We start from the raw sequence: 13,654 nt of genomic DNA, 5'->3' as shown, positions 1-13,654 counted from the left end.
GCCAGTGAACATCCCCTGGTGGGAGGAGCCGCCCTGTGCGCCCCCATCCCCGACACAGGGCCAAATATTCTGCCCTCCCTGCTCCACCCCTCATGGCTTTCCGCAGCGCCTCCCCTTTGCCATTGGCCAAGGCAGAGACCCTCCTCTCCACCCAATGGCGGGCACTGTGGCCAATCACCTGCACCCTGACTGGCAGGTGACGGGGGTGGGGGTGCTGACGAGTTACCACACTGGGTGACACCAACCCTAGTGACTGGCGGGTAGTGGGAGGATGACAAGTTATCGCACTGGGTGATAGGTGACACCAACCCCAGTGACACCACTACCTTGGTGGCCCCTACCCCGCGGCACTGGCCCATCTGCCGCGGCTGCCTCGGACCCTGGGGTCATTTTAGTGTCATCTCTGACAGTGTCGGGGGTACGGGCCACCTGGGACCCCTCTATGGATGTTACTGCCCTAGGTAAAAGATTTAAAGACAAAGTGAAAAATCCAAACAAATCCCAGAATGGTTCTAACCCTCCAAAAAAAAACCCATTGCCATGGAGTCGATTCCTACTCATAGCGACCCTACAGGACAGAGTAGAACTGCCTCACTGGGTTTCCAAGGAGCAGCTGGTGGATTCAAACTACAGACCTTTTGGTTAACAGTAGAATTCTTAACCACTGAGCCACCAGGGCACCAAACAACCACAAGGAATTAAAATAAAACATCTGAACTGATAATCTAATTACAATTTAATTGTGACCATAGGAGAGTAAAAATAGCACAGATGGAATTAGCCTAATAGACCAAGGCTGGTAAGTGAAGTTTTAAAAACCACTACTTTAGTAGTTTTCTAAAGTGAAGAATTTGGGAACTTTCCTCTCTCTGAAGAAACTCTTTCTGTTCCTAGACTACTCCTCCTCCTCATCTCCCAGAGTCAAAAGTGACCAAGTCTAGACTATTATACTTAAACATGTTTTGAATCCATCTTCTATCCATTCCTGCTGCTGTTGTCTCAGGCCAGGATCCAATCATCTTTTACCTAGATTACTGCAATAGTCTCTTGGAAGATTAGGTATTATCTTTCCTTTTACTGTAAAACAATATTTGAAGAGGCACACGTGTATAATTTCTCTCTGACCCCCATCTCCAGTTCTCTCCCCCACCACAAAGCAATCACAATGACTAGTTTCTTACATGCCCTCCCAGAGACACTAACACATTCACTTAATGTTTACATGTCAGGCGTTGTGAGCATTTTTTAAATATCATTTAGTCCTCATACCAACCCTCTGATGTAAGTACAACTGTCACATCCTCTTTATAGATGAGGAAATTGAGGCATAGAGCAGTAAAACGACAGCCCAAATCACACAACTAGTAAGTAGTACAGCCAAGATATAAATCCACGCAGTCTGAGTCCAGAACTCACACTTTTCACCAAGTTACACTTGATAGTCTGTGCATACATAAGCATATATATATATAAATATACCCTTTTAAAAGCACAAAGAACTGTTCTGCATTTTGATTTTTTTCCTAACAGTATATCTTAAAGGTTATCCCCATCACTTCATAAAGAGCTACCTAATTCATTTAATAGTTTTATAGGCCATAGTTTATTGAACCAGCATAAATTTAAACTAATAAATTTGAACATTTACATAACATTTGATATCTCCTGCCAAATTGCTTTCCATAGACCTTGTACCAATAGGAGAGTGCCTGTCTCTCCACACAAGGATGAGCACAGTACATTATCATTTTTTTCCTCTTTGTGAATCTCATAACCACTTCCTCCTCTGTAATTTTCACACCATTCTAATTGTTTATATGTCTGTGTCTTTTACTTTTTTTTTTTACTTTTCAATGGCTGTGATTTTTTGGAAGTAGATTGCCAGGCTTTTCTTCTGAGGTGCCTCTGGATGGATCTGAACCTCCAACCTTTCAGTTAACAGCCAAGCATGTTAACCGTTTGCACCACCGAGGGACTCCTTTATGAACAATAGTTCTTTTGTGGATTGCCAGTTGATATCCTTTCCCTATTTTCCGATTGTGTTCTCTGTATTTTACTTATTGATTTCTAGGAGTTCTCTGCATATTATTTACAGTAACCTATTCTTTTTTCTGTTTCTGTTATAAACTTTATGTACTTCATATAAACTATACATATAAACTATATGTACTTCAATTCATCATCTCATCTAATCCTACAAAAACAAATGCTTGATGTAGTTGAAGTAGTCTGCCCAGGCTGCACAGTAGTAGAGCAGGAATTTGAGCCCACTTCAGTCTGACTCCAAAGCTCACAGTTTCTTAACAGTTTCTCAATAGAAAAAGAAATAAGGAAGGTGGTCTGTAAGACTTCTTTTAATACAGAATATTAAATAATATATACATATATATGGATACCTGTATACAATATGTAGTAAATGCTCAATTATAATTATTTTTAAGCCTATAACCTGAGGCAATGTTGGTACAAATGCACAATTTCACATATATATAATGGATAGACATTAAAGTCTTTGGGGCAATAGCATATTATCTTCAAAACAAAACTTACCAAAGCGGATAATGCTTATCTTCACTTTTGCCAAATACAACCTCACGGAGATGTTCATATGTGACCATTCGACCTCCAGAATACACTATGTAAAACATTAATAAGGTGAATTCAGTGATATGTTTAATAAAATAAAAAGGACATTCTAATCTGGCCCAGTCTGTCTCTCAAGCTCTGTCTCTCTCTCATGCCCTCTATGCTTCTGCCACATGGGCTTCCTGACATTTACTCAAAATGTGCCATGCCTTTGTAAGCCTTGGCCTTTCCTGCTCACTGTCTCATCTCTCTATAATGGATTCTCCCTCCTCTGCTTGGCTAGCTCCTCCTAGTCTTTCAAAACTCAAACATATTTTCTTGGAAGTGCTCTTTGACCTTGGCCGCAATGTTGTAGGTTTTTTGTTTGTTTACATCTCTCATACATCTCTGTTGCCCCAGAGCTACCCAGGTATACGCCTATTATGAAATTTATCATTTGTTTTAAGATTAACTTGACTTTCTTGCTTATCTTTCCATTAGACTGTGAGCTCCTTGAGGCAGTTTCCATGTCTTTTCTTTATTCTATACACCGTAATACAAAGCTGGGTACATAGCAGGCATTTCGTTGAATAAATAACTTCATTGGAGACATTACGAATACAATTCTTCAGTCAAGTGCCAAGCATATGATTAACCGTAAAGCAACATGTGATGGTCAACAAAATACGAATCAAAAGACATGAAACTTAAAACAATAACGGGAAGCAAAGGAGAAAATGTAAAAAAACAACATGAATGGAAAATTTAAAAAAAAAATTAAAATCAACACATGGTATTCACACAGGGAGCATTCTTTGAAATTTCAGGACATCTGATGAAATATTTTAAGATACTAAAAAATATACAAAAGTGCCAAAAATAATAACAATCTCTATGCATACTTCTGTATCGTTCTTGAAGAATATACCCTAACTCACTCATCTGAATAACTGAAGCTTTAAAAATATTACCCTGGAGAATATTAGTACTGTGTACTTTTCTGATCAAGGGTTCCTTTATACTTAAGGAAACATTTTGAGTATAGAGAAGAAAAATGCCATATTTATTCTACCTTCTTTTGAAACAAAGTTTACATTCTTCTATCCATAACCTAAAAAATCCTATCCTTATGAATGCCACTTTGGAAGCAGAACAGAAGTGTTCTCATTGGCTGTAGCATAGTTACCACTATTTTAAGAGTGATTAATAGCCCACTTAATTAGTCAGGTAGCCTGGAGAACTGAGGCACAAACACGTATTGCCAGAGTTGGATTAGACAGTTATCCATGTTCTCTTTCATAGTAGATGGGTCTCTGACTTATAAGATAGTTTCATGCTAATGAGTCAAATATATTTTAATTTTCAAAGAAGAGAAAAAACTGAAATCTGATGTTTAAAATCTCTAAAGTGGAAAAAATGATATCAATTATTCATCTTTTTCTTTCTTAATGTCAACTTTAAAAATTTTCCAACATACAGAAAAGTAGAATAATATATAACTCCCTCCATCATTGGAGCTGGTGGCATAATGGTTAAGAGCTTGGCTGCTAACCAAAAGGTCGGCAGTTCAAATCCACCAGTCATCCCTTGGAAACCCTATGGGGCAGTTCTACTCTGTCCTATAGGGTCGCTATGAGTTGGAATTGACTTAATGGCAACAGGTTAGGTTTTTGGTTTTATATCTATTACTGGCTGGTGCAAATGGTTTGCACTTGACTACTAGCCTAAAGGGTGGTGGCTTGAAACTCACCAAGTTGTGCCACACTAAAAAGGCCTGGTGATCTGCTTCCATAAAGATTACAGCCAAGAAAGCCCTATGAAGCAGTTCTACTTGGTAACACCTGGCATAACCCTGAGTCGGAATCGATTTGACAGCAATGAGTTTATATATATCATTGAAATTTATCAATAGCTAACATTTCTGCCATATTTGCTGCTTTTATTTTTCTTAATTATTTTAAAGTAATTTGCAGACATCATGACCGTTCATCCCTAAATACTTCAGTGTGCATTTCTAAAAATTTAAGCTAGTACTTCCTTAATAACAAAACATTTTCTTTTGGTATTAGTTTTCTTCTCCTTAAGAGACTACATATTCATGATTGGAGAAACCCCGAGAGTATGGCACCCGGACACCCTTTCAGCTCAGTGGTGAAGTCACTCTTGAGGTTCACCGTTCAGCCAGGGATTGGACAGCCCCATAAAACAAAATGGGACTAATGAGGCACAGGGACAAGGACTAGAAGGCAGGAGGAGACAGGAAAGCTGGTATAGGGAACCCAAGGTTGAGAGGGGACAGTGCTGACATGTCCTGGGGTTGTTAACCGCTGACACAGGGCAATATATTTACTGTTTAATGAGAAACTGTTCTGTAAACATTCATCTAACGTACAAAAAAAAAATTATCTCTGTGAGATCAAATTGACAACAGGAACTCAAAAGGTTTGATGGGAAGTCTAGGGGGCAATGAGCTGAAGATAATGGTGATGGTATAATTTGGAAAAGGATAGTGAGAATAGCAGCACAACTGGAAGAATGTAATCGATGTCACTGAATTGTACATGTAAAAACTTTTGAAATGGTGTAACTTTGGCTATGTATATCTTCACCAAAATAAAAAAAAAAAGTCCTCCAAAGTTGAGAAGGGAGAGTGTTGACATGTTGTGGGGGTTGTTAACCAATGTCATAAAACAGTATGTGTACTGTTTAATGAGAAACTATTTGTTCTGTAAATCTTCATCTAAAGTACAATTAAAAAAAATTTATATATAAAAAAAAAACCTGGTAATCTGTTCCCAAAAAGATTACAACCTAGGAAACCCTCTGGAGTAGTTCTACTCTGTCCTATAGGGTTGCTAGGAGTCAGAATTGACTTGGGAAAAAAAAAAGGACTACATACTCATTTATCATAGTAGTAAAAAAACTAGCTGGTTTTTTGGACACAGCTAAATGGAAAAGCACAGGAGATAAACACAGAACTCATAACAAACTTACCAGCTAGAATTAAGATAAATACCTATGTGTCTGTAAATGGCGGGTGTCACTCCTTGCCAAAGCTTTAGAAAGCCTTCCTCTTGGATGATCCCTAGGGCTGTACGTACCATGCCCCTATAGGGGACAGGTTCTCTTGCACTGTCTCCCAACCGAGCAAGAGCAGCTTCTCCTTGCATTTGGAGTCGAGTTTTTGTAAGATCGAGAGGAAAGGTTGCTAATAAAAAACAAAACAAGGGGAAAAACCCACAACATTCTGAGAAACAAACAAAAATTCAAAAATCATAGGACTATTATTTTCCCCTGCAAGATTAGTGGTTCTCAAACTTTAGAATACATTAAAATCATCTAGGGAGACTGTTAAAAATTATAGATTTCCTGGCCCCATGCATATGGATTCTAATTCACCAGAAGAAAAAAAAAGTAACAAGCCTTGGGTTCTTTTTATATAGAAATTTTAGTCCCCTGTCTACTTCAGTCCTTAATTTTTGCTTTCCAGCGGGGAATAGTTTAAAGTATCTCTATTATCTGTGATGTCCCATTTATTGCAGCAATGGTTTTTTAAAGATCCTATGTAACTTTTAAAATACTGTCCTACTTACTGAGGTTCTCAATAAATGTTGAATGAAGCTGAATTCAAGAATTTCATGGGTGATGCTCACATGCAGATGAATCACCAACCTGATGTTTTAGATACAGAAAATGCAATATGAAGTTTATAATATTGTCTTTTATGTAGAAGTGGCATAGTCAATAGTCTTTCCATTATGGCATATATTGTTCTTCCGGCACTAATGAGTTTTATGCATGGCCTCCTCATGGTCTTCTTACAAGTATCAAATGTACTTGTAATTTTTTTTTTCTAAAATGTACATTCAGAATTAGAGAGAGACCTTTTACCTTGAAACAGAATGAAGCTAACTGGCCCACATAAGGTAGATCGAGCTCCTAACTTTATACACACAGTGTCCAAAACAGCTAAAATAACAAGGTTCTGACAAGTCTGTCAACAATACTGACACTACGTAAGCTTTTTCAATGACCACTACCTACTACAAAATCCCATCTATGCCTTTTCCAAGACAAAGGACTGGGATGAGGGGTTAAGAGTATTAAATCTTCTCACTGGTCTTTGGAAAAGTTAGTATCTTGCCGATAGTTTCCCTACAACAGAAGTAGATTGCATATAGATAATTTAAGTAATTGATTTATTGACATTTGAAACCTGAAAAGTCTTAGAATTAGGAGCTTCTGTGTTAGCCTAGGGTCTCTATGAGTGGGAATTGACTCAATGGCAATGGATTTATATTAGCATTGGTCACATCTTTCAAAATAATTTCAGTTTTCTTGCTGGTTACTTAAATAATGCTACAGGCTCTGATCCTAAATTGATCTGTACTTGAAACCATTCCATATTTTGATTCACCCTACAAAGTGGCGTCACTAGGGTTGGTGTCACCCAGTGCAGTAACTCATGGTGTCACTGCCTCTCCCTCCATACCAGACCATACAGAATCCTTAGTAACGTTATTTGTACTAATGTTACTTGTAAATTGAAATTCCCATATATCACTGAATGTAATGGCAATAGTAATGACATAAACAACTAGCAAAATTAAAATTAACCTTTAAATTACAATATCATACGCACAGCCTAAATGTATTTATGTTTATACAATTTCATGCGGTTAAAGTAAAAGTTTGGTAAGAAAACAAAAGAATTCAAAACATTTAACAACTACATCAAAATTATGTTCATTTTAACATTAAACTTTACCATTACAAGAGATACATTAATGGATTAGGTTTGGATAATCAATAATAATGTAGAAGTTATAGAACAAATGCATATGGAAACATACTAATAAATGAAATACCATAAACAGGAACAAATACAAAAGCGTTTTAGCACTTAGTGAACATCTCAACTAAATCAGAATTTTCCTTTCCTGGCCTTCAATGCCTTTTGACAACTCACTTTTTAATGTGTGACTATTTTTTTAAACCCTAATTCAAACTTTAACCCTGAAAATTTCATTAAAGTGAGATATATAATTGCAAGAGTGATGTTTTTAAGGAAAATTTTTAAAAGACTAAAATTGAAAAAAACCCGAATTTAAGATTTAAGTTGTATTTCTAAACACACGTCAAGAAACAGCATTTTCCCCATTTCATGTTTTAAACTGTCAATTTCTCTATTTTGTTATCAGAGTTATATAATCAATAACTGTTATACATGTAAGTTTATTATCAATTTAATCATAGAATAATGTGATACAGTTGTAAATTGCTTAAATGTAGTATTTCTTAGACTATATAAATACTAACAAAATCGTTTTCTAAAATTTTTCTACATTGAATTACATTATTAATTACATTATTGGTAATTAGGCAGAAGGCTTTTTCATTTTTCTTCTTTTCGTTTAATTGCTACTTCATTCTCAAAAAAGTTATTGCTATAGGTTCAGAAATACTAATTACCACAATATTGTAGCTAAACACCAGAAAATCTGACAAAATTAGAGACTATAAAAACACTGGCAGCAATGAAAACAACAGTGCGTTGTTTGTAGCCGTACAGACCAAACCAGGTGATCTGAAGTGTCCCTGTAATTGGATAATAATGATAGCTCTTACCAGAGCATATTTAAAAAAAAGAAAAAAAAAAAAACAGCGACACTACAGGACAGAGTAGAACTGCCTCATAGGGTTTTCAAGGCTGTGATTTCTACAGAAATAGACTGTCACATCTTTCTCCCATGGAGCAGCTGGTTGGCTCGATCCCCTGACCTTTTGGTTAGCAGCTCAGCATATAACCACTGTGCCACCAGGGCTCCTGAAGTGCATTAACCAAAAAAAACCAAACTCATTGCCATCGAGTCAATTCCAACTCGTAGCAACCCTATAGAACAGACTAGAACTGCCCCACAGGGTTTCCAGGGAGCAGCTGGTAGATTCAAACTGACAACCTTTTGGTTAGCAGCCTAGCTCTTAACCACTGTGCAACCAGGGCTCCTATTCCTGGAGTGCATTAGAGGTTCAAAAAGTAAATTAGCATAGAGTTTTAGCCTTGAAGGAATACGGATACGTGTAAACTGGGCTTACGAAATTTGTTGTTGTTGTTACAACTAATTATAGGGATATTTTTATAAAAATTTAAAAAATTCTGCTGAAACACTGTACAAAAATTTTATAGACAGTCATTTTGGTGTCACCCCCTGACTGTGACCCAATGCAGTCCGCACCCTCCTAGTGACACCACTGCCCTCCCCCTACCTCCAGATAATTCTCTCCAGGCATTTTTAACAGGAGGAATCTAATCTTTCCTTTACAAATGCCATTGAGTCACAGGGGGAAAATCAGTTAAAAAAAAAAAAATGAAGCTACATCTAATCATCTAGCAATCTTTTATTTTTTTTTTAAAGTTGATGTATTTTTATTCAGTAAAAACAATACATAGTAAAAATTCTCCAATCAGCTTTGGGAGGAGAGAGAGAGAAAAACAGAGGGACCAGAGGACAGGAGTGGAAGGAGAACAAAGGGCAAAGCAACATAACGTGCTAGGATTACTGGAGAGGTAAATGCGTTTTACAACAGGACACACTTAAACATTTACCAATGATAACGCATCAGAGCTATTTTTTTTAATGGGAAAGAAAATAAAAGGTTAATATTAAAATACACAGTAAAGAATTCAAAGGTAATACAAAGGCACTTTACTCACAAAACCTTTGGAAGAAACACCACCTGCAAGGTCATCATAATTCCATTCTAGGTGGCTGAGGTGAAGAGTCAAAGGGCCTCTTAGGCTTTCTCTTAACTCCTCCAGGCAGATGTAACTGGCTTTCCTCTAAGCTTTTAGCATACCTAATAATACCTTCATTAGAGTAAAGAGCACATTGTAACTGTCTTTGCATGTCCCCCCACCAGCCTGTAAGATCCTTGAAGATCAGAAACTGGCTCTTTTCAGCTATGCATCCACAGTTCCTAGTATTATAGTAATTATAATAATGTTGCAATTAATGTGTGCCCTTCCTTGATGTAGCATTTATATACTACAGACTTCTCAAGAGTCCCACAAGGTATAAATTACATTACAGATGAGTTAAGCTCAAGAGGTCAAATGTCTGGCCCATGTTGAGTAGGTGTTCAATAAGTAATCGGTTAATAATTGAAGTCCCAAAAGGTGTGTCCACAACTTAGACCCAAAAGACGATGATACAGTAAGGCTGTGTAACAATATAAATTACAAACAGATTATCTCAAGAAGGACAAGGTGGTCTGTGTTTCTAAAAAGGTCATCCTCAGGAATGGGAAAATGATTCCTACAGAGGCATAGTTCGAAAAGTACACATTCGGGCACAATAACACACCGCTGGAAGAACTATGGGACGAAACTGGAAGGAGAAGACCTCCCTTAACCCGTTGCCTCTGGGTCGATTCCGACTCACAGCCACCCTACAGAACAGAGTAGAACTGCCCCATAGGGTTTCCCAGGAGCGGCTGGTGGATTCGAACTACCGACCTTTGGTTAGCAGCATTGGCTCTTAACCACTGCGCCACCAAGCCTCCAAGGGAAAAGACCTCAGTGCCCTCCAATCCCTCCACCTCACCAAGCTCGCCTTACGCCCACCCTGCCACATTTGCCAGACAGGCGTGAAACACAAGGGCGCAGTTCGCGGGCAGCACACACACTACACAAAGCCGCCCGCCCCTCCCAGGCCGCGGCGACTTGCTGGGGAGGCCCTGACGTGGGCGGCCAGGTACCTAGCTCGGCCACGGTAGCTGCGCATCCGGATAGTAGGAACTTGCTCGCCCGCGGCCATCTCTGGACGAGCGGCAGAAGCTTCTCTTCATCCTCCGGGATGGACATTCAGCAGCAGGACAGGACGACAATGCACCCCTTCTCGCCGGCGCCCCGGCTGGCCTGGGCGGCCCCTCCTCAACCGGCGAACTGCCAGGCGAGGACCATTTCCCTCGCTCGGCTCAACCAGGACCCGCCCAGCGAACCTGCAGACTTTCCTCTCAGCATCAGGCTGGAGTGGTCCAGCCGCCCCCGCACCCGGCAGAAGGAAAACACAGTGGGACCCACGAGGTTCTGGGAAATGTAGTCCGCCGGGCTTCGCGCCTACCGGGCCGCACTCTTTGATTGGCCTGGAGCAAGGAGACCGCTGCACCACAACCCCCGGTCTCCATGGCAACAGAGCATCTCCCTCTCCCGCCCCCACCCCCTCCGGGACTCGGAACAGTCCCCACCCACTCCAGCCTCGGTACCGCCCTAGTCATTCTGTTTCCAGCGTCCAGACGTGAAAAGAAGTGGAGTTGGGCAGAAGCGATGATGCAAAATCACCTGAAAATTGAGGCGGGGAAAAGCAGGTAGAGTTACAAAGGAAAACAAGCTGCGGAAGTTGCAGCAGAAAGCTTTGGAGGTCCAGTGGGTGCTCTAACTTGGAGGGAACAAGTGCAAGGGCAGTAGGACTTTTTCCTTTTCTGATTCTGAAAGATGCTGGACAAAAACATGGAATTAGTTTCCCCAACAGTGATTGTACTCCTTGGTTGCGTTGCTCTTTTATTACTTTTTCAGTGGAAGAACTTGTGTCGACCCCCGTGCATCGGGGGCTGGATTCCTTGGATTGGAGCTGGATATGAGTTTGGAAAAGCCCCTTTAGAATATATAGAGAAAGCAAGAATCAAGGTATGTGACCGTGGCGTGTGCAGTTTCCGGAGAAGATAATGTTTTCTTTTTTATTTTCTTTCATTGGATTTCAAGTGAATGGGTAGAACAGGGAGGACATACCTGCAGCCCTCAATTTAATGATCTAGTCGTTTACGAATTTCTCGATAAGTAATCAACAGCTATGCCCTCCGCAAAGTTTTGTGTGAAAGAAATTGATTTTTATCTTGCAACTGCCTTTTTGGAAGTAGAAATTAATTTTTAACTTCTAGTTACTTCATTGTAGTGAAAAAAAATTTGAGTGTATAGGTATTAATGCTTCAGTAAATGGAAAAGACAAAAGTGTCATACAACTGGATAATTAGTATCCAAATCAGAGTTAATACCAGACTTCTGTGAAAATTGCTTCCAAAGTGGTTCTTTACAAATTTAGTGGGCACTGTATTTTCAGCAGAGCCCTCATGGCCCAGTGGTCAAGAGCTATGGCTAGCTACAGCTGCTAACCAAAACCCTATGGGACAGTTCTGCTCTGCCTTGTAGGGTCACTGTAAGTCAGAATCAACTGGATGGCAACAGGTTTCGCTATTTTCAGCTGGTGTGATTATTTGATAATGATGAACTCCATTTTCACTGCATGATTAGTAGATAAGTACTTGTTATAGTAGACGTTGGTTTTGTCCTTAAACTATCTTTGAAACATCTGAGCACTTTAGGGAACTGATTTTTGTTAGCCTATTCATTAAAGCAGGGGTTAAGTGTTTGACTGCTAACCAAAAGGTTAGCAGTTCAAATCCGTCAGTCGCTCCTTAGAAACCCTATGGGGCAGTGCTACTCTGTCCTATAGGGTTGTTATGAGTCAGAATCGACCCGATGGCAACAGGTTTTTTTTTTTTTTAATTCATTTTTATTTAATTTCCAGTCACTAACATTTTATGGTACTTAATTCTCTATTAAATTTGTATAATGTTAATCATCATCATTATTCTGTGTTATATTGTAGTACATTCTATGGTGACCTGTTCTCGACATGGACTTCTACCTGGTAAACCCAATTTACAGAAGTAGCGTTTTCCTTCCAAATATCTCAGATTTCAAGTTTCTAATTAACTTGGAGAATATTGAAGAAAACTAAGATGAAAATAAAAATAATCCAGAATATTTCTTTGTAGGAAGATTTTTTATATTATCGAGGCCTATTTTATGAACAATAAGCTGCATCCATTTAAAGTGTACAATTTGTTGAGTTTTGAACATTTTTTTACACCCACAACCACCATCACAATCAAGATACAAAACACTTTTATCACCCACAAAAAGATTCTTTATGCTTCTTTGCAATTCGTCTGTAAAGCACCACCGATGTGCTTTTTGTCAGAATTAACTAGTTTTCCATTTTCTAAAATTTCATATAAATGGAATCATAGTTTATGTTACTTTTTTGTGTCTTGTTTCTTTCATAAGTATAATGATTTTGAGATTCATCCATGTTGTTATATGCATCAGTCATTCATTCCTTTTTATTACTGTGTGGTATTCTGGTATATGGGTGTACCACATTTTGTTAATCACATTTTGTTCACCTATTGAACATTTCGATTGTTTCTAGTTTGGGGCTATTGTGAATAAAGCTGCTGTGAACATTCATGTGTAAATATTTGAGTGGACATGAATTTTCCTTTCTCTTGGGAAATACCTAGGAGTGCAATGACTGAGTTGTATGGTAACTATAAAGGATAATAAGGGAATATTACAAAAAACTCAATACATGTAAATTTAACAATTCAGATGAAATAGACCAATTCCTAAAAAAAAAATTATAAACTACCACAACTCATTCAATATGAAATACATAATTTAAATAAACCTGTAACTATTAAGGAAGTTGAATTAATAATTTCAAAAATTCCAAAAAAGAAATTTCCAGGCCTAGGGGGCTTTACTGGAGAATTATACCAAATGTTTAAAGAATAATTAACATGAGTTCTACACAATCTCTTCCAGAAAGTAGAAGAGAACACTTTCCAATCCATTTTACAAAGTTTGTATTACCTTGATACCATACTAAAAAAGATAGTACAAAAGAAGAAAACTAGAGACCAATATTCCCCATGAATACAGATGCAAAAGTCCTTAACAGACTTCCAGCAAGATGGTGCTCTAGGCAGAAGCACCATGCCGTCCCTCCACAGCAAAGATCCAAAAAACTAAGCCAGCAGAGAAAACAACAATCCTGAAACCTTAAAACATCAAATGAAGAGATAAAAAACTCAGCCAAGCACCAAATGGAGTGAGAAAACTGACAGAGAACGGAGAGCGAGGAGAGATTCATGCAAAGGGCCCCTACCAGCTAACACAGTGTGGACCCACCATCCTGGTCTCCGATAGCAAACGGGGTACGAGAAAGCAGCCTCACAGAGCTTCCAG

At 38.7% G+C, this 13,654-nt stretch overlaps 2 protein-coding genes across 4 annotated transcripts in view; one reads left to right on the top strand and one right to left on the bottom strand.

Annotated features, from left to right (window-relative positions):
• Positions 1–10,678, bottom strand: part of SLC25A27 (solute carrier family 25 member 27) — a 29,891-nt gene extending 19,213 nt beyond the window's left edge. Inside the window, exons 1-3 of one of the 3 annotated variants that reach the window (XM_004379528.2) lie at positions 10,324–10,678; positions 5,582–5,773; positions 2,551–2,635 (exon numbers count right to left, since the gene is read on the bottom strand). In XM_004379528.2, coding sequence (XP_004379585.1) covers positions 2,551–2,635; positions 5,582–5,773; positions 10,324–10,429 — 383 coding nt within the window. In that variant the 5' untranslated portion in view covers positions 10,430–10,678. The remainder of the gene's footprint in view (positions 1–2,550; positions 2,636–5,581; positions 5,774–10,323) is intronic. The other 2 variants (XM_004379527.1, XM_012556448.2) reach the window with 2 other exon arrangements.
• A 396-nt stretch (positions 10,679–11,074) lies between these two features.
• The window catches only part of LOC101347682 (24-hydroxycholesterol 7-alpha-hydroxylase), a 163,185-nt gene continuing 160,605 nt past the window's right edge, over positions 11,075–13,654 (top strand). Inside the window, 1 exon segment of the mRNA XM_004379526.1 lies at positions 11,075–11,251. Coding sequence (XP_004379583.1) covers positions 11,075–11,251 — 177 coding nt within the window.

Source organism: Trichechus manatus, unplaced genomic scaffold, assembly GCF_000243295.1.
Source record: "Trichechus manatus latirostris isolate Lorelei unplaced genomic scaffold, TriManLat1.0 scaffold00065, whole genome shotgun sequence".
Lineage (NCBI taxonomy): Eukaryota > Metazoa > Chordata > Mammalia > Sirenia > Trichechidae > Trichechus > Trichechus manatus.
Note: the sequence above shows the minus strand (reverse complement) of the source record. Positions and strands in the feature narration are given on the sequence as shown.